The sequence below is a fragment of the Schistocerca nitens genome, chromosome 5, assembly GCF_023898315.1.
Source record: "Schistocerca nitens isolate TAMUIC-IGC-003100 chromosome 5, iqSchNite1.1, whole genome shotgun sequence".
NCBI lineage: Eukaryota > Metazoa > Arthropoda > Insecta > Orthoptera > Acrididae > Schistocerca > Schistocerca nitens.
The window spans coordinates 640,245,407-640,265,999 of record NC_064618.1 but is presented as its reverse complement, the minus strand read 5'-3'; the positions used below and the strand labels follow the sequence as shown (position 1 = coordinate 640,265,999).

The window sequence follows — 20,593 nt, the reverse complement described above, 5'->3', positions numbered from 1 at the left end:
AAGAGGTAGAAGAACTAAGCGCTAAATGTTTGGACGCCCACGACGCTCCACAGAACGTGGGGTTCGGTGGCTTGCCCGTTCTGTAAAGTAGGATAGATGGTGATCGGTGGCTTCTCTCCCGTAAGAGCACAATGCTGGTGGACGCACAAGTGTTTCGGAGCACACCGCTCATCGCACGTTGTTGAACATGGAGCGCCAAAGCAGACCACCTGTAAGTTCAAAAATGGCTCTAGGCACTATGGGACTTAACATCTGAGGTCATCAGTCCCCTAGACTTAGAACTACTTAAACCTAACTAACCTAAGGACATCACACACATCCATGCCCAAGTCAGGATTCGAACCTGCGAGCGTACCAGCAGCGCGGTTCCGGACTGAAACGCCTAGAACTGCTCGGCCACAGCGGCCGTTCACCTATAAGTGTTCACATGCTGCCCAACGAAATCGTCAGTTGACCGATGACCACGCTGTCTGGTCTCCTACCCCAAACCAACCAACCAAATCGTCAGTTACGACTGCAGTGGGTATGGGTCCATCGGGATTCGACCGTCGATCACTGTAAACGTGTCGGCTCTTCGGGTGAATCACATTTTTGCTACACTAAGTCGCTGGTTGTCTCGACAAAGCCTTCATCGAGGTGAATGGTGGCTCGCAACGGGCAACGCGCCACGGACGCAGGCTGGTGGAAGCACGATTCGGGAGACATTCTCCTGCGCTTGCATTAGATCTGTGGTAGTAATCGAAGGAACGCTGACAACTGCGAAGTACCTACATCACTTCATGCTTGAAGTCTTCTCCGACGGCGATGTCCCCTTTCAGCAGTGTCTCGGAGCCAGAACCGCGCTGCAGTGGTTTGAGGAACGCTATAGTGAGCTCACGTCGATGTCTCGGCGACGAAATTCGCCTGATATAAGTCCTATTGATCCCATCTGGGTCGCTATCGGGTGCCATTACCGCGTACGCATATCAGCGGAGGCGGCCGTTGTGACCGAGCGGTTCTAGGCGCTTCAGTCTGGAACCGCGCGACCGCTGCGGTCGTAGGTTCGAATCCTACCTCGGGTGTGGATGTGTGTGATATCCTTAGGTTAGTTAGGTTTAAGTAGTTCTAAGTCCTAAGGGACTGATGACCTCAGATGTTAAGTCCCATAGTGCTCTGAGCCATTTGAACCAAATCAGCGGACAGTTATTTAGGCGAATTACATTACCTGTGCGTAGACATCTAATGCCACATATCTTCACAAACCTACCAAGAAACTGTCGGATCCCTGACATGCAGAATCAGTGATGTATTTCGTTCCAAAGACGTAACAACACACTGTTAAGCAAGTGTTAGTACTGCTTTGGCTCATCAGTGTGTTTCTGTTGACACACTATAAAGAGTGTTTCTGAGTCTTTGCGACAAACGTGAAGGAACGATAGATCAAGTAACGCGGAGTAGATTTTCTTAGAGACAGAATGATCGTTGATACGTCCTGGTGATGCTAGGCATCGTTCAAGACTGGTTATGCTCTATGGAGTTGGCATTACGTAGGCTCTCTGTAGCGTGCAAGACTGCAAGCCGATCAAAACTGATGTTCCCGATTCGCTCCTAAAATATCTTTCTGCCCCTTATGGTTTTCTTGTTGAAAATCACTCTCTCAATTTTTGGGGTAGGTACTATGCTGTACACCTAGTTAGTAGACCCTCCTAGTTTGACGAATCTCGTCGTCCCAGTGCTGGTTAATACTAAAGGAGCAGCTACCACGCTGGGAAGCGTCAGTGAATTGTCTAGAACAAAAGTGACGTTATCTATCGCCCCTAGACGTTTATCGCAAAGACTTTGAAGCACCCTCTCTCTCTTTCCAAGCATTTATCCTGACTGGTGGGGTCTGCTGATTAATCGGATGTGGCATGGTAATGTTAAGGGGTGGCCAGATGCCCTTCCTGTCGCCACCCCGTACCACTTGGGAAGGAATTAGCGTACCCCAACTGTCTGCGACTAGTATAATCCATGGAATAATGCGAATGTGTTCAGATGTCTGCGAGCCGTGTAACTGAGGCGTAACGTGGGGACGAGCCCGGTATTCACCTAGCGGCATTTGGAAAACCGCCTAAAAACCACATCCAGGCTGGTCAGCACACCGGTCCTAGTGGTTAATCCTCCGGGCGGATTTGATCCAGGGCCGGCGCGCCTACCCGAGTCCAGGAAGCAACGCGTTAGCGCTCTCGGCTACTCTGGCGGCTACTTTGAAGCACCTTGTCTATACGTAACACATCTTTGTGACTGTTTCTGCATGGGACATTGTGATTTTAACACGTGTTTTAGAATGTGGACTGTAACAGTTATGGATTATGTGTATGAGTTTCTACACAAGAAGGCAAGAAGTAATTCGCACACGAAACTTACTCTTAATCTGTGGAGAAAGATACATCAGTAACTGCAAAACTGCACATGTTTACATTACAGTGAAGTCACCCAAATAATGTAGCAGCAAAACTGCCACACAACACGAAAAAACTTACGTAATACTGAGAATTATTTCCCAAAAAGCGTCGGTAGAAGAAAAGAAAAAATCCAGAATGAGATTTTCACTCTGCAGCGGAGTGTGCGCTGATATGAAATTTCCTGGCAGATTAAAACTGTGTGCCCGACCGAGACTCGAACTCGTGAACTTTGCCTTTCGCGGGCAAGTGCTCTACCAACTGAGCTACCGAACACGACTCACGCCCGGTACTGACAGCTTTACTTCTGCCAGTACCTCGACTCCTACCTTCCAAACTTTACAGAAGCTCTCCTGCGAACCTTGCAGAACTAGCACTCCTGAAAGAAAGGATATTGCGGAGACATGGCTTAGCCACAGCCTGGGGGATGTTTCCAGAATGAGATTTTCACTCTGCAGCGGAGTGTGAGTCGTGTTCGGTAGCTCAGTTGGTAGAGCACTTGCCCGCAAAAGGCAAAGGTCACGAGTTCGAGTCTCGGTCGGGCACACAGTTTTAATCTGCCAGGAAGTTTCATATCAGCGCACACTCCGCTGCAGAGTGAAAATCTCATTCTGGAAACATCCCCCAGGTTGTGGCTAACCATGTCTCCGCAATATCCTTTCTTTCAGGAGTGCTAGTTCTGCAAGGTTCGCAGGAGAGCTTCTGTAAAGTTTGGAAGGTAGGAGACGAGGTACTGGCAGAAGTAAAGCTGTGAGTACCGGGCGTGAGTCGTGTTCGGTAGCTCAGTTGGTAGAGCACTTGCCCGCGAAAGACAAAGGTCACGAGTTCGACTCTCGGTCGGGCACACAGTTTTAATCTGCCAGGAAGTTTCAAAAGAAAAAATGTTACTGATGGAAGCAAAATATTACTTTATAACAAAAGAAGTCATTATGAGGGCAAGTTTTGTTCTCACGTGTTTTGACATTTATGGAGAACGCAAACTTCTCTAAACGAATCAACATCGATTCTGCAAACAGAGGTCTTTTGAAACTCAGCTCGTCCAAGAGATTCAGAGGGCCGTAGACCACAGCGCTGAGGTGGTGCCGTGTTCTTCGACTTCGGGAAGGCATTCGATACAGTTTGCACTGTCTTTTAATGAACAAAATACATGCGTGCATGTACAGGGTGGTTGTAATTGAACTTTCCCTACCTGAGATGTCCCTCATGAAAAGTTGTCGTACAACAACGGAACTTTGTTAAAACATTTGTTAGGATATGCAGAAGACAAATAACGAATAAACCGTTGAAAGAAACGCATTTTTTAATTTCCACATGAGAGAGTTCAAATCTGATAATCTTGGTGGTTACGCAGTTTGTAGCGATCGGCCAATGATTTGGTTTGCTCCTGGGAGATGCCAAACAGTAATTGCGCACCAGGTTTTTGAAGAAGTCACTGTTGCCGTGGCTGAGAATGCTGGACGCAACGTGCGACCTCCTAGCAGTGCACGAGCTGTGTCGACTGCGTTACTACAAAGACACCGCATCTGAATCCTCTCACGTGGCAACTAAAATGTTTTACTTTCCATGGTTCGAAATGTGCTGTGAATAATTGTGAAATTGTATCCGTGCAAACTTCGCATTACTCACCAACTTTTGCCACGTGACGCAGACATTCGAGTACACTTTGCTTTTACTTGCAAGGGGTGAAGTTGACGACGTGTGGTCCTGCAACATTTTGTGGAGTGATGCAGCACACTTTGCGCTCGCTGGGGCAGTGGACGTCCACAATCGTCGCATTTGGGGATCGTCACGGCCAACGAACGTGCATAAAGTTCCCCTGCATAATGAACGCAACACAGTGTGGTGAGGCTTCACGGCACAGTTCGTGATTGGTTTATTTTTCTTTGACGAACTCGGGTTCCAAGGACCAAGGACATGCAGCGTGAACGGATACTGTGACCTGCTTCGTCAACATGTGATCCCCGCTCTGCTAGAAAGAGGTGCTTTGGACTCAACATGAAGCTCCACCTCACATTGTTCGTGAGGTCGCTCGGTTACTCAGTAACACATTTTTAGAGAAAAACGAATCATTTGCCGATCGTTCCAAACTGCGTTATTACTAAGACACCGGATTTGAACTCTCTCATATGGCAACTAAAATGTGTTTCTCTTCCGCATGTCCTAACAAATATTTTTATAAAGTTTCGTTGACTTACGGTCACTTTTCTTGGGGAACTTCTCGAACAGCGAAAGTTTAATTACGTCCTGTACGATCTGGTGAATTCAGTCGGAAGATTCGTGAGTCTCTTCGCGGACGATGCTTTTTTACTATGGAGGAGTTGTAACTCCAGAAAATTTAGTTTTTGTTGTTCTTATTTAACTTTGATACCCTTTTCAAAATTTATCTTCGGTTTTCTTTACTGCTTGCTCAATGTACAGATTAAATACAGATTGCTGCCTCTACTTCATACCTCTCACCACTTAACTATTGATTGGTTTCTGTACAAATTATTGATAACCTTTCGTTACCTGTATTTTTGCCACAATAATTTCAGGACTTGGCAATGTGTATTCCAGTTCAATTATCGCAATCTGCCTCTAAATCTTCGTATGCTATAAATATGGGTTTTTCTTCCTTCGGTCTATCTTCTAAGATAATTCATTGGGTCAGCATTGCTTCGGATGTTTCTGCATTTTTCCAGAAGTCAATTTAATGGCTATGAGCACTATGGGACTTAACATCTGAGGTCATCAGTCCCCTAGAACTTAGAACTACTTAAACTTAACTAACCTAAGGACATCACGCACATCCATGCCCGAGGCAGGATTCGAACCTGCGACCGTAGCGGTCGCGCGGTTCCAGACTGAAGCGCCTAGAACCGCTCGGTCACACCGCCGGCTGTAGTCAATTTATCCTGGGTCGCCTGGGTCGCATTGTAACTCTCTGTCCCTCCTCAGGAACGATAGGTTCGACTATATAACCCTACGTGGAGGTAACTATACGCCGGAAAAAAATGCATCACCCTCAAGGAGAAGGTAACTTTACTGACAAGTGAGGTGACATATAGTTCTTGATTGTAGGAGTGCATGATAACAAATGCAGACCAAACGAAAAATTCGTCACAACAAACGGTGTCCAATAACATCAATTCACAGTGTGCCCCCCTGTGGCTGCAAAGCAAGCGTGTATTCTCGCACACGAACGATCGTACAAATGCCGAATTGCATCCTGCGATAGTTTGTCTCAAGCATATTGCGACTTTTGTTGCAATTCGACAAAAGTTCTTGCAGGCCCTGGAGGATGAGGAAGTTATCGCTTCATCATGTGACACACGTGTTTAATTGGCGAGAGATCTTGCTGGTCATGGCAGTTGTTCTACATCATAAAGAGCACGTACACTGTCCAGCTGAAAAGCATTTCACCTTACCTTCGAAGAAATGGCAGTAGCGCGGGAATAGTAGCCAGTGCAATGTAGCGGGAACTGGCTACATTACCCTGCAGAAATGCCAAATGTGGCCGAGAGAAGTAAGTGGCGACCCATCACACCATGAAGCCAGGGGTGGAACCTGTATATCGAGGATGAATGTACTCTGATATACGGCATACATGTGGATGGACTCTGGAATAAGAAAAAACACGTGAACATCCATCACTCGAACACAGACAGAATCTACTGACTTCACTAAAGACTGCAGACTTCCACTCCAGTCTCCAGGCAACTTCTTCACGACGCCAGAGTACCCTTGAGTGGCAGTGTCGTTGTGTCAATGGTAGCCTGGGCAGAGTCACATGTGATTTTAATCCTGCTGCAAGCAGACGGTTCCCAGTGGTTCCTGATGACAAAGCAGCTGCAACTGCTCAGATTTCGTCACTGGATGATGTACGGTCGTCCAGCGCTGCTCGTGCAATGCGCCGATCTAGACGTGCGTCTGCACTATGTGGACGTCCACGTAGTCTATAGGTATGGGAGCGTTCCACAGACCACTGTTGAAAGCAGCGACACACCGCCTGTACATTGTGCCCAGCATATGCAGCAACTCGTAGATACGTCCATCCAGCTTCCCACAGGCCCACAATGTCAGTCCTTTCAAATGGCCGAACCTTTTCAACCGGTGTACGTTCTCGCCGGTGGGGCATGTTGCAAACATTGTTCAGCACAGTTATTGCATGCAGAGCCGAAACCGTGGTTTCACAGACAGCCCTCCTGAGAGCCATCTGATAGCCGATGACTGTGACCAATGAATCACTAACACCACAACCCCTCTGTATGAACACTGTAAGTAGGCTGTTTAGGTTTTTATGTTGGTAACGTGCTGTGTATGAAAATTGCTGACTGCGCTGTGTGCAGTCTGTGGCTGGTTGGACTCACTGTTGGGATATTCACTTGTGTATTGTTGGGCAGTCGGATGTGAACAGCGCGTAGCATTGGGCAGTTGGAGGTGAGCCGCCAGCAGTGGTGGATGTGGAGAAAGAGATGCCAGAGTTTTGAGAAGTTACTATAAGCGGACGATCTGGACGCTTGTCCGCCAGAAAAAGGAAATTTGTAAAGATCGATGTCATGATTTGATAGATATATACATGATGACTTTTGAGCATTCAGTCTGAAACCGCGCGACCGCTACGGACGCAGGTTCGAATCCTGCCTCGGGCATGGATATGTGTGATCTCCTTAGTTTAGTTAGGTTTAAGTAGTTCTAAATTCTAGGGGACTGATGACCTCAGCAGTTAAGTCCCATAGTGATCAGAGCCATTTGAACCATTTTTGAGCATTATTAAGGTAAATACATTGTTTGTTCTCTACCAAAATTTTTCATTTGCTAACTATGCCTATCAGTAGTTAGTGCCTTCTGTAGTTTGAATCTTTTGTTTAGCTGGCAGTATTGTCGCTCGCTGTATTGCAGTAGTTCGAGTAACGAAGATTTTTGTCAGTTAAGTGATTCATGAAAGGTATAGTTTATTGTTAGTCAGGGCCATTCTTTTGTATGGATTATTGAAAGTCAGACTGCGTTGCGCTAAAAAATATTGTGTGTCAGTTTAGTGATGATCAGAATAAGTAAAGAGAAAACTGTTTGAGTACGTTGAGTTTTGCTCATCTGTTTGAAAATCAAGTAAGGTTGAAGTTTACCAGCACAGTCATGCTTAATTTTTCAAAGGGGACGCTACTACACATTATATTCTGGTGCCACTGAACACAGTCCTCGAGGTTGTTGCATTTTTTTCTGGCAGTTTAGTCGTTAGGAAAGCGGATACCTGGCTGAGAGTCATCACAAGATTCCTAAGGTAATGCAGTTTATTCACGAACGGAGTGACTTACAGAACACCAGTTTCGACTGATGTTTGAGTTACTAGGTTGGAGTAACTGAAGAGGAGAGGAGATCAAAAGAAGGGAGGCGGGCTCCATAAAGGTTTCGCTTAGCAAGGATAAAAGTGTTACAGAGATGCTCGTTGAACGCTGTAAGAGAGGCGTTTTGGAAATGGAAACATTACTCTAAAATAGGTTGCAGAAAAATTTTCGCTATCCGTCACAAGAAAAGGTTATTTATTTGTCACACGACCGGTTTCGGGCTTGCGACCATTCTCAGGTGTTTATGCATTCATGTACATGTTTATATTGCTGGAGATCACTGTATAAACACAAAAAAAGTATTTGCTAGTGACTAAACTGATACAAGTTGGACAATACAGTAATCTCCAGCAATATAAACATGTAAGTGAATGTATAAACACCTGAGGATGGGCGCAAGCCCGAAACCGGTCGTGTGACAAATAAATAACCTTTTATTGTGAATGGTAGCGGAAATTTTTCTACAATCCATAAAGGAACAGTCACGGAGTTCAACAGCATCCACTATGGACAAAATTCATTACTACTCTAAAAATTTTGATGACACTCTTTCCAAGGAGATTCAGCCAATATATTACCACCTGCCACGTACATTTCGTACAATTATCACAACGAGAGAGCCAGTGATATTAGAGCTTCTATTAGGGAATGTCGATATCTGTTCTCCCCACACATCATTATCGAATAGAGCAGGAAAAGGGGGGAGAGTATAATGGTCTCAGAAGTGTCCTCTGTCACACACCGGAAGATGGCTTGCCGAGTACAAATGTAGACGTTTGTGAAACTTGTTGTTTGTTGTTCGTTTTACTATACGCAGCTGTGAAGTGACAACGCCTTTTGTTCCAGAAAAGGTCGTGTGCTACCACGGCAGCTGGTCGGCCTACAGGACCGGCAACGGCAAGTTTGAGATAGAGTACATACAGCCCCAACTGGCCACCCACCTCATCTACAGCTTCGTTGGAATGACGCCTGAAGGAGAGGTCAGGATTATTGATCCGTGGCTGGATCTTCCCGAAGGAAAAAGTAAGTAATCTTAAGAAGTAAACAACTGCGTTTCCATCACATATTTTAGCGACGAGGAATACACAGAGGCACACTGTCCAATCACATTAATGTGACCACCTGTCAGAAGCCTGAGTAACCACCTTTTTCAGCACGGACCGCTGCAAGAGGTGCAGGAAGAGAGTCAGTAATGTAATGTAATGTAATGTAATGTACCAACAGAGACGTGGAGCCATGCCGACTTCTGTGCTGTGGCCAATTGAGTTAGATTTCTCAGCCAAGGACCCATGGCATATACAGCCCAATCGAGATGGTCTCACAGATTATCCATTGGGTTTGGTGACTAGTGGAGTATGGTAAACTCATCCCCGTGCTCCTTGGACCATGCACCTACAAAACGAGCTGTGTGACACATTCCATTGTCCTCCTGACAGACGCCATCGTGCTGAGAAAAAACAAACTGCATGCAGGGGTGAATATGGGCTCCAAGGATGGATGCATACTTATACCGATTCATTGTACCTTCCAGTACGACAATACCACCCAGGGAATGCCACAAAAACATTTCCCAGACCATAATGCTCCTTTATGCGGCCTGGACCCCTTTTCTTTCAGATGTTTCACGCCGTGCGCGCCGAGGGCCATCTGTTCGATGGAGCCTAGAACGTGATTATCCGAAACGGCTACCTATCGCCACTCATTAGACGTCTGGTTGGGATGATGATGATGAGGTCCCATACTCAGAGGAGCGTAGTGGGACACCCGCACCGCCGTATTAGGCAAGGTCCTAGCAGAGGTGGTTTGCCATTGCCTTTCTCTTACCGTAATTGGGATGAATGATGATGATGAAGACGGCATAACAACACCCAGCCATCTCGAGGCAGAAAAAAAATCCCTGACCCCGTCGGGAATCGAACCCGGGACCCCATGCGCGGGATGTGAGAACGCTACCACAAGACCATGAGCTGCGGACCCGGTTGGGATATTGGAGTGCTAATTCTAGCCATGAACAGTAGTCAGATGGGCGCATTAACCAGGTGCCTGTTGCGAAGCCCCATTTGCAGCAGCCTTCCCTCAACGATCATTGAGGAGACATTTTTGGTAGCCCCTTGGTTCATCTGGGCGATCGGTCGCCCAATAGTTGCATCTCTATTCGCCCAAGCACATCTTCACAGCAGTCGTTCTCCCATGTCATGCATGGCTCATGGCACACCACAGTTGCCTTTTTGCCAGTTTTGGATGGCACCATTTTGCCAAGCATGGTGCACTTTAACCAAGGCAGCAAGCGAGCGGTTTACAAAGTTAACCACTTCAGAAATGCTCCCATGGTCCGAAAGCCAATGGTCATGTCCTCCTGGCCGAGCCAGAGATTTTCTTCACTCGGAAACTGACTGTTGATTGTCCTTAGTTCGCATCGGCATAACTGAGGCGGCCGAATGGGCACGGCCCGGAAGACAATAAACTGGAAAAAAAAAAGATTATGCCCTTTTGGACGTCAGATAAATCACTCCGTTTCCGCATTATGACAACAAATTCACTGTTATCCGACACGTTTTATATGCCCTCCATTGCTAGTGTTGCCAGTTGCTGTCTGCGAGTGGTTATTGCACGTTGGCTTCGAACACAGTCAGTAATCACATTAATGTGACTGGACCATGTATACATAAATGCAAATTTGAATGCTCTGTAGTTGCGCGAAGGATATTGATGATGATTAAGTCCCATACTCCTTGACAGAGCATAGGGGACGATGCAGGAAACCCGCTCCACTTACTAGGCAAGGTCCTAGCGGAGGTGGTTTGCCATGGCATTCCTCCGACCGGCCGGCCGCGGTAGCCGTGCGGTTCTGGCGCTGCAGTCCGGAACCGCGGGACTGCTACGGTCGCAGGTTCGAATCCTGCCTCGGGCATGGGTGTGTGTGATGTCCTTAGGTTAGTTAGGTTTAAGTAGTTCTAAGTTCTAGGGGACTTATGACCTAAGATGTTGAGTCCCATAGTGCTCAGAGCCATTTGAACCATTTTTTTCCTCCGACCGGAATGGGGATGAATGAGGATGGTGAAGACGACACAACAACACCCATTTATCTCGAGGCAGGTGAAAACCCCTGACCCTGACGGGAATCGAACCCGGGACCCCATGCTCGGGAAGCGAGAACGCTACCGCGAGGCCACGAACTGCGGACCGAAAGATATTCGCAACGTTTTAATGATAATCTCGGAAAATAAAGTGACGTAAGTAACTTGCTTGTTTGCTCCTCAGGTAAACACCTGCAGCGCTGGTACGCATGGAAATCCCTGTGGCGCAGTACTGTAGAACGCCGCTAGCCGAACCAAAACAAACGGCGCAGCCAGTAGCCGCTGTTTCAATGGGCTGCGCCGTTTCTTTTGGTTCGGCTAGCGGCGTTCTACAGTACTGCGCCACAGGGATTTCCATGCGTACCAGCGCTGCAGGTGTTTACCTGAGGAGCAAACAAGCAAGTTAATTACGTAACTTTATTTTCCGAGGTTATAATTACTCGCAAGAGTGGAACTCTCAAACTACTGTCACACTGTAATTAACATTTTATTTTAAATATATTTACACCATTTACCATCTTCTTAAAACAGTGACAATTATAAGACAGTTCATTAACGACTTAATATGCACGTCACATCAGTGTAGACGTACTTGACGATGGCGATAAATGCCGAAACAGCCTGCCGTGAATAAAGATTAGTTATTACAAGCAGCTACACTCCTAGAAATTGAAATAAGAACACCGTGAATTCATTGTCCCAGGAAGGGGAAACTTTATTGACACATTCCTGGGGTCAGATACATCACATGATCACACTGACAGAACCACAGGCACATAGACACAGGCAACAGAGCATGCACAATGTCGGCACTAGTACAGTGTATATCCACCTTTCGCAGCAATGCAGGCTGCTATTCTCCCATGCAGACGATCGTAGAGATGCTGGATGTAGTCCTGTGGAACGGCTTGCCATGCCATTTCCACCTGGCGCCTCAGTTGGACCAGCGTTCGTGCTGGACGTGCAGACCGCGTGAGACGACGCTTCATCCAGTCCCAAACATGCTCAATGGGGGACAGATCCGGAGATCTTGCTGGCCAGGGTAGTTGACTTACACCTTCTAGAGCACGTTGGATGGCACGGGATACATGCGGACGTGCATTGTCCTGTTGGAACAGCAAGTTCCCTTGCCGGTCTAGGAATGGTAGAACGATGGGTTCGATGACGGTTTGGATGTACCGTGCACTATTCGGTGTCCCCTCGACGATCACCAGTGGTGTACGGCCAGTGTAGGAGATCGCTCCCCACACCATGATGCCGGGTGTTGGCCCTGTGTGCCTCGGTCGTATGCAGTCCTGATTGTGGCGCTCACCTGCACGGCGCCAAACACGCATACGACCATCATTGGCACCAAGGCAGAAGCGACTCTCATCGCTGAAGACGACACGTCTCCATTCGTCCCTCCATTCACGCCTGTCGCGACACCACTGGAGGCGGGCTGCACGATGTTGGGGCGTGAGCGGAAGACGGCCTAACGGTGTGCGGGACCGTAGCCCAGCTTCATGGAGACGGTTGCGAATGGTCCTCGCCGATACCCCAGGAGCAACAGTGTCCCTAATTTGCTGGAAAGTGGCGGTGCGGTCCCCTACGGCACTGCGTAGGTTCCTACGGTCTTGGCGTGCATCCGTGCGTCGCTGCGGTCCGGTCCCAGGTCGACGGGCACGTGCACCTTCCGCCGACCACTGGCGACAACATCGATGTACTGTGGAGACCTCACGTCCCACGTGTTGAGCAATTCGGCGGTACGTCCACTCGGCTTCCCGCATGCCCACTATACGCCCTCGCTAAAAGTCCGTCAACTGCACATACGGTTCACGTCCACGCTGTCGCGGCATGCTACCAGTGTTAAAGACTGCGATGGAGCTCCGTATGCCACGGCAAACTGGCTGACACTGACGGCGGCGGTGCACAAATGCTGCGCAGCTAGCGCCATTCGACGGCCAACACCGCGGTTCCTGGTGTGTCCGCTGTGCCGTGCGTGTGATCATTGCAGTGTCCGGGGCAAGTATGGTGGGTCTGACACACCGGTGTCAATGTGTTCTTTTTTCCATTTCCAGGAGTGTATTTTGGTGCATCTATTCTAATAATCATGTCGTTATCAGGCATCTGTGTATGTTTCTGCTACAACCAAAACTGGTTTGAAGATGAAGATACCGATGTCTTGCCCTGGCCTGCATGTAGCCCAGACATGAACCCCATAGTAAACTTTTGGGTAATATTTGCAAGGTGTTATCGCAATGGAAGGCAATTTGAAGCCGTATGAGAGCTGAAAAGTACGATATGAGAAGAGTGGGCGACAATTTCACTACAAGAACTAAAAACCCTAACAAAATCAATACTGAAGACAATTTTTGAGGTTGGACAAAGTTCTAACAATGCGATAAACAATAGGACGGTGAGTGCCTTTATACCAACTTCCACCCAGGAAATGCAAGCGCCTTATTTTGTTAATGGTGTTATCAAATAAACTATGTAATTCCGTCATAATTGTTTATTTCTTATACATATCTACTGCTTTCAGGATAAAGTCAATCCAGTATGCTACAGAAGTTGTACTGCTACTTTCGTAGCAACCCTGCCTTTATACTGACTTCCACTTCCGTATTAAGAAGAAATACCTCTAAACTAAATTTGCTATCTGCCAGACGTTTTCTGTGCATGGTAAGGTTGTCAAAGAGTCTTATAGGTGCACATTTCACACCCTCTTGTGCTAAATGCAGATTCATTAAAGGAAAACGCAGATAATTTTTCCTTCTAGTGTTGTACTTGAGAATACCTCTGTTACTCATAAGTGAATAAATGTACTTTGAGGCTGTGGTTAATATTCCTATCTGCTACTTGCAGAATGCATATGTGTGAATTCCACACACATTCTGATTACTTTCTTTTGTGTAAGGAATACTTTTTGCCTAAGAAAGGAGTTGCCCTGGGATATTATCCTAGGATACACCACTGAATGAAAATATGCAACATGTGTTAACTTACTGAATTCTATAGCTCCAAAGTTGGCAATTATTGCTATAGCAAAAGTATCCAAACCTAAACGTTTTAGCAGGTATACGATATGATTTTCAAAATTTAAGTTTCCATCAATATATGCACCTAAGAACTTATGATTTTCTATTCTGTTTATTATTTTTTGTTGGTATACTAGGTTAATAGGACGTGGGATATTTCTGAGAGTACAAAACTCGGTGAACAGCGTTTTTTACAAAACATAAAGCTAGCCCATTTGTGCAAAACGATTCAGTAAATTCCACGTAAACATTATCTGGGAGAGACCGGTCTAAAATTGACATCTCGAATCAAAGGAAATAGCCATAGTTTAGGGTAAATGAATGTGATGTTTGGAAAGGTGAATTGGTAGCATTGATCCTTCTTTGACGGGGGGAAGCCTGTTGGCATTGTTCTTGGTGCTAGACGCGAGGAAAAGGTAAGCATCAAATTTTTCTTCTCTACTCACGTAGGATGCCCAATATTATATTCTCTGTGATTTTATTTCATAGCTGTAGTGAATGACTTTACTTTTACAATAAGATGTACAAGATATGATTCTTATCTTTTCCTTTTTCCACTAGACGGATTTAAGCGTTTCAATGCTCTCAAATCGGCCAAGACGAAAACTCTCATCGCCCTTGGAGGTTGGAATGAAAGCTCTGCTACGATCTCAGCTGTAAGTGACACATAGAATGCTGCACAAATCAGTCGCTTCTTTTGTTTTCTTCTAACGACATTACCACGTCTGCTTCTACCCCGCACAGGTAGTGAACGACCCCTCGCTGAGGGCTCATTTCGTGCAGTGTGCGGTTCAGTTCTTGAGGACTTACGGGTTTGACGGTCTCGACTTGGACTGGGAATACCCAGGGCACCGCGGCGGTTCCCCGGGAGACAAGGTGAGTCACTGCCTGCACCGACGAGTGCGCTCTTCTGTACGGAAACCGTACAGAGGTCTGGTCTGACTAAATATCTATGTTGCTGCTTCCATAAATGACAAGATAGAATTTCAGTGCTGATTCACCTATGCAAAATTTCAAAACTACCACATTTCTCTCCTCCGAAAATAATCGCAGTTGTAAACTCGTCACAGTAGAGTATAGAAATCGTCTAACTGCCTTGTACATATGTGTTATACTCAGCCTTAAAATAAACATATTGAGGTCAGTAAAAGATGACAAAATTAGTTAGAGGTATTGTATTGTATTGTATTGTATGCTAACTGGGGACCTAGGAAAGACGGAGAGGCTCCGTCCCCCACGACGACTACCGCAGTCCACTTCACCCCTCCACCGCCCCACACTGAACCCAGGGTTATTGTGCGGTTCGGTCCCTGGTGGACCCCCCCCCCCCCCCAAGGAACGTCTCACACCAGACGAGTGTAACCCCTATGGCCGCGCGGGATTAGCCGAGCGGTCAAAGGCGCTGCAGTCATGGACGTACGGCTGGTCCCGGGGGAGGTTCGAGTCCTCCCTCGGGCATGGGTGTGTGTGTTCGTCCTTAGGATAATTTAGATTAAGTAGTGTGTAAGCTTAGGGACTGATGACCTTAGCAGTTAAGTCCCATAAGATTTCACACACATTTGAAATTCAACGCCTATGTTTTCGTGGTAGAGTAATAGTGGTGTACACGTACGTGGAGAACTTGTTTGCGCAGCAATCGTCGACATAGTGTAGCTGAGGCGGAATAAGGGGAACCAGCATTCGCCGAGGCAGACGGAAATCCGCCTAAAAACCATCCACAGACTGGCCGGCTCACCGGACTTCGACACAAGTCCGCCGGGTGGATTCGTGACGGGGACCAGGCGCTCCTTCCCGCTCCGGAAAGTTAGAGATATTACTCCGAGTGAAAATTATATGGCTTAATAAATAATGTTAATGTAGGAAGTTTTTACTGTACATTAATTGATATCTACAAGTTAAGCTTACTCTCGTCAACATCCCAGCAGCCTTGCCGCAGTCGTGATACCGGTTCCCGTCAGATCGCCGAAGTTACGTTCTGCAAGTAGTACTTGGATAGGTGACCATTCGGGTCTTCCAAGCGCTGTTGGGGAGCGAGGTGCTCTTGTGAGGCTAATTGAGGAGCTACTTGATTGAGAAGTAGCGGCTCCAGTCAAAAAAAAAAAAAAAAAGAAATGAATGTACGGCATTGTGGGTCGGGAGTCCCCCATTCGGGGAAGTTCGGCCGCCGAGGGCAAGTACTTATTGCATTCGACGCCACATTGGGCTACTTGCGCGTCGGAGATGGGGATGAGATGATGATGAGGACAACACAACACCCAGTGCCTGAGCTGAGAAAATCTCCTGCCCCAGTTGACGACATGCCCCCCCCCCCCCCCCCACAGCCCCATCCAGTGACGCCTGTGGGCTGAGGACGGCACAGCAAAAAAAAAAAAAGTTCAAATGTGTGTGAAATCTTATGGTAGTTAACTGCTAAGCTCATCAGTCGCTCAGCTTACACACTACTTAACCTAAATTATCCTAAGGACAAACATTCACACCCATGCCCGAGGGAGGACTCGTACCTCCGCCGGGATCAGCCGCACAGTCCATGACTGCAGCGCCCTAGACCACTTTTTTTCTTTTCTTTTTCTTTTTTTTCACTTTGTTCGTTGTTGATCGTCGCGTTTGGTCGTTGCGGACGTCACATGACATCCGTTTTTTTCTTTTTGTTGATCCTTCCACTCAGTTTTTTTATTACAGAGGCCTACCAGCTCTCTGACCGAACACGCTGAGCTACCCTGCCGGCTATTAGGCTAATCCCGCACGGCGACGACACAGCGGTCAGTCGGTATCGTTGGGCCTTTAGAGACCTGCTCGGACGGAGTCTAGTTTCAGTTTAGTTTTTAATCTGAACTGTACTATGCAGTGGTTGGTTGTCCGAATCAAAATGAAAAGAACCTGTCTTCTTAACTGGACTCTAATGGCACTGTGGCATCGGTGTACGACGTCCTCTTGCAGAACACCAGACTCATCATCCTCTCAGCGATAGAAAGTCGCCTCTAAGACGACCGATCTATCACCTTTTTTTAATTTCTCGTGTTTATTTAATTTATCATTTGCTTAGTGCAAGACAGAGATATCAGCCAAAAACATCCCATTTTTTGGGTTCCGTGAAACGTGCACGATAAACAGTTAAGACAAGAAGAGAATAGAAACTTTTGGACTATGGTAGTAGTAAAGAATGCGGAAGATTGGACAAGTAGATCGCATAACTAATGAGGAGATACAGAAATGAATTGCGGAAAAAAGAAATTTAAGGCACAAAGTGACTAAAAGAACATATTGGTTGATAAGAGACGTCCTCAGGCATGAAGGGATCGTTAATTTTGTAATGAAGGGAAGTGGGAGGGGGTAAAAATTGTAGAGGAAGAGACCAAGGCATGAATGTAGTAAGCAGGTTCAACTAGATATAGGTTGCAGTAGTTATCGAAAGATGAAGACACTTGCACAGGATAGAGTAGCTTTTGGACTGAAGATCACTATAAAAATATGGGCTTAGATGATAAGCTGGAAGTTATATTTTTTACTCACTTCAGCTGTGTAGTACCAAGGCTATATTTGTCCACAATGTTCTGCTTACTGGTTTTAAGATTTGATTTTTGATTTCCATTGGCATCTCACTCCTCCGTATGAAACGGCCTACGTCTACTGGTGGTAGTTTACATACTTTTTACGTGAGCTCTTTTATTGACCATCTTCACTAGATCATTGACTGTTTAGTTATATTCAGTGCCAACAAGTCCCTCGACGTGCACCAGTTTTACCTTCTTCCCAAACTATTTAATTTATTTCTTGATGTCTGTTACCAGCAGATTATATTTCTTAATAAAATATGTAGTCTACGTACTTGGTAGCAATCCCTTAGGACTTTTTTTTCTGTGTGCTATAAATCTGTGCCTTTTGGAGAACAGCTGGAAGTCTCACTGGGGAGCGCAATCAGTTGTATGAAAGTAGAGCTTAGACGCGGGAATGCAAATACCGCTCTTTCATTAGCTGTCTTTATAGAGCCGTCCGTCCATGTAGCTGTAGAAACACTCTAGGAAGTTGAAACGCACTGTTCAGTAATTTGTGCCATTAAGCGTATAATTTATAGTTTGCGTATAATTCAGGAGATACATTCAATAAGTAATGTAAACATTTTTTTCTCAGCCAATTTCTGTTTAAGTAATGGGTAATTTGTTGTAGGACATCGTGGAACATTCCCACTTCAGCCGCCAGTAGTTTCATAAAGTTTCGATAGGTGGCTGCGTTATATGCAGCCTTCAAAATGGCGTCTATGACGGAAGTGCGTTCCAAGCAGAGAGCCGTTATTGATATTCATAAATGCTTGCAGAATGTCTACGGAGACCTGACGGTGAACAAAAGCACGGTGACTCGTTGGGCGAGGCGTCTGTCATTATCGCAACAACGTCGCGCGAACCTGTTCCACCTCCCGGTCGGCCGCACACAGCTGTGACTCCTGCACTGACGGAACGTGTGCTCATTCGAGGTGATCGATGGATCGTGGGTTCATCTCTTCGAACCGGAAACGAAACGGAATGGCGCCACACTACGCCACCTCCAAAGAAAAAGTTCAAAACCGCACCCTCAGTCATGGCAATGGTCTTCTGGTACTCTGAAGGGGTTATTCCGTTTGATGTCCTCTATCATGAAATAAAATAAAATGAATGGTAGACTACCTATAGCATCAGTATTTTACCCACATGCCACTGGCATCAAGAACAGTTTGGATCCTTCGAGGCATAGAACTGACAAGTGTATGGAAAAATTCCTCGTCCATGGCAATTCTCTTCCAAGAACAATGTACCAAAACCCATAGAGCATTCACACACAGTTCCCGGAGGAAGGTCTAGCCAATTGTCCCGCAGAGTCTTCTTAAGTTGAGCTTATACGTGCTCTATGGAACTGAGATCAGTTCAACTTTCGAGGCCACGGAAGGCACTGAATAACATTCTCCCTCTTTTGAAACCAGTTCTGAATCCTAATGCTAGTGTGTGATGGATGATTATCATGTTGGTACCTTCGGAGTACCAGAATCGAGCTCCAGGGATGATTACATTCTCAAGGAAACGTTCATAGCATTCTGAATTGAACTTGTCTTGGATACGTTCTCAAGTTCCTGCACACGTGTAAGACATCCAGCCCCTAGCATTTCACACTTACGCGTCCGCCTCTAGCGCATGTGGCCACAAAGCGCGCGTCATATCATTTCCCTTCTGTGCGGTAAACAAGATCAGGACCTCTGCTTGTGGACTCAAGTCGACATCTTCCCAGGAACTCACAGCTGATAGTCTATCCACGGCTCGTTCGTCAGACAACGGTTCTTTGATAAGAGCACGACGGGACCTGATTCCATGGTCCTTTAATCTTCTGAGAGCAGTTCTCGGAGAGCCCGGGAAATGTGAAGTTCTCCTTAGTTCCCGGATCATTTACAAAGGACCATTCTGGGCCCGCCTGGCCAATTGGCCATCTTATCTCCATGTGGAGGCTCGTGGTCTTCCAGGTATTAGACGCCTCACTACCTCACCATTATCTCTAAATCGTCTAATCCATCTCCTTCCTGTGGAAGCATCAGCACCATAACGACGTCCTGCCTCAAACGCACTAACAGCGTTTTCAAAGAGAGCAATGGTTGGGTCGCGAACATTCATATCAGTCAATTTGAAGCAGACCTATGACGTATGACAATCAGCTAATACGTTTCTCTAATGAAAACTATAGCCACAGCAGGTGGCGGTCGAAGTAATTAAAAAAAACACTTTTCAATATTTTTACCATGTCTGTTTAAAGATTACACTATTATAAATGGAATCTTTTGAAATAATGTAGACCCTAAAAAAGCCTACAACTGCACAATTTGTAGCAAATTAAAGTCTAAAATATTACCAGCACAGGTCTAACTGAAAAAAATGACAATTAACTCCATTTAGATTCGAACGCTCGTCCTTTACGTTCATAAACCGTCAGCCTATCCAGTGAGCCATTGAAACAGATGTAAAACTCTCGTGGTTGTAGTAGTTCTACCGATTTGAAGTTCTTATATTTTTACAGTTTCTACTTGCTCGAATAATGATTTTCAAAAGAAATGACGCGCTGAGCTAAACTGCAATGAATCTCGACATATACTGTAACCTAACTACTACACACATCAAAATAGTTTTGCATCACCCCGGTTCCCAGAACTCCTGAAGATAGACGTTGACTGTGGATACTGTATCACAGACACAGTCCCTTTGACTGTTCAGAGATCTCACTAAACCCGCCCAAAGATGTAAACACCCTTGCATGAGTAGCGCCTATTAGACGGAGGTGGTCCGACAGCCAGTCAGTTCCAGTCATTCCACCAGGAAGGAGGTACACGGCTCGTGTTGTCTGTAGTTCCACCATGGCTAAACAGTCAATACCGCGGTTCGATCGCGTCCGCATGGTTACTTTGTGCCAAGAAGGGCTCTCAAAAAGGGAAGTGTCCAGGCGTCTCGGAGTGAACCAAAGCGATGTAGTTCGGACATAGAGGAGATACATAGAGACAGGAACTATCGATGACATGCGTCGCTCAGGCCGCCCAAGGGCTACTACTGCAGTGGATGACCGCTACCTACGGGTTATGGCTCGGAGAAGCCCTGACAACAACGCCACCATGTTGAATAATGCTTTTCGTGCAGCCACAGGACGTCGTGTTACGACTCGAACTGTGCGCAATAGGCTGCGTGATGCGCAACTTAACTCCCGACGTCCATGGAGAGGTCCATCGTTGCAACTACGACACCATGCAGCGT

General features: G+C 46.4%; 1 protein-coding gene across 2 annotated transcripts in view; it reads left to right on the top strand.

Moving 5' to 3' along the window:
* Window positions 1-20,593, top strand: part of LOC126259551 (acidic mammalian chitinase-like) — a 52,060-nt gene that overhangs the window by 8,409 nt on the left and 23,058 nt on the right. For both annotated transcript variants that reach the window (XM_049956437.1, XM_049956436.1), the window contains exons 2-4: window positions 8,591-8,767; window positions 14,400-14,494; window positions 14,583-14,714. In XM_049956437.1, coding sequence (XP_049812394.1) covers window positions 8,591-8,767; window positions 14,400-14,494; window positions 14,583-14,714 — 404 coding nt within the window. The remainder of the gene's footprint in view (window positions 1-8,590; window positions 8,768-14,399; window positions 14,495-14,582; window positions 14,715-20,593) is intronic.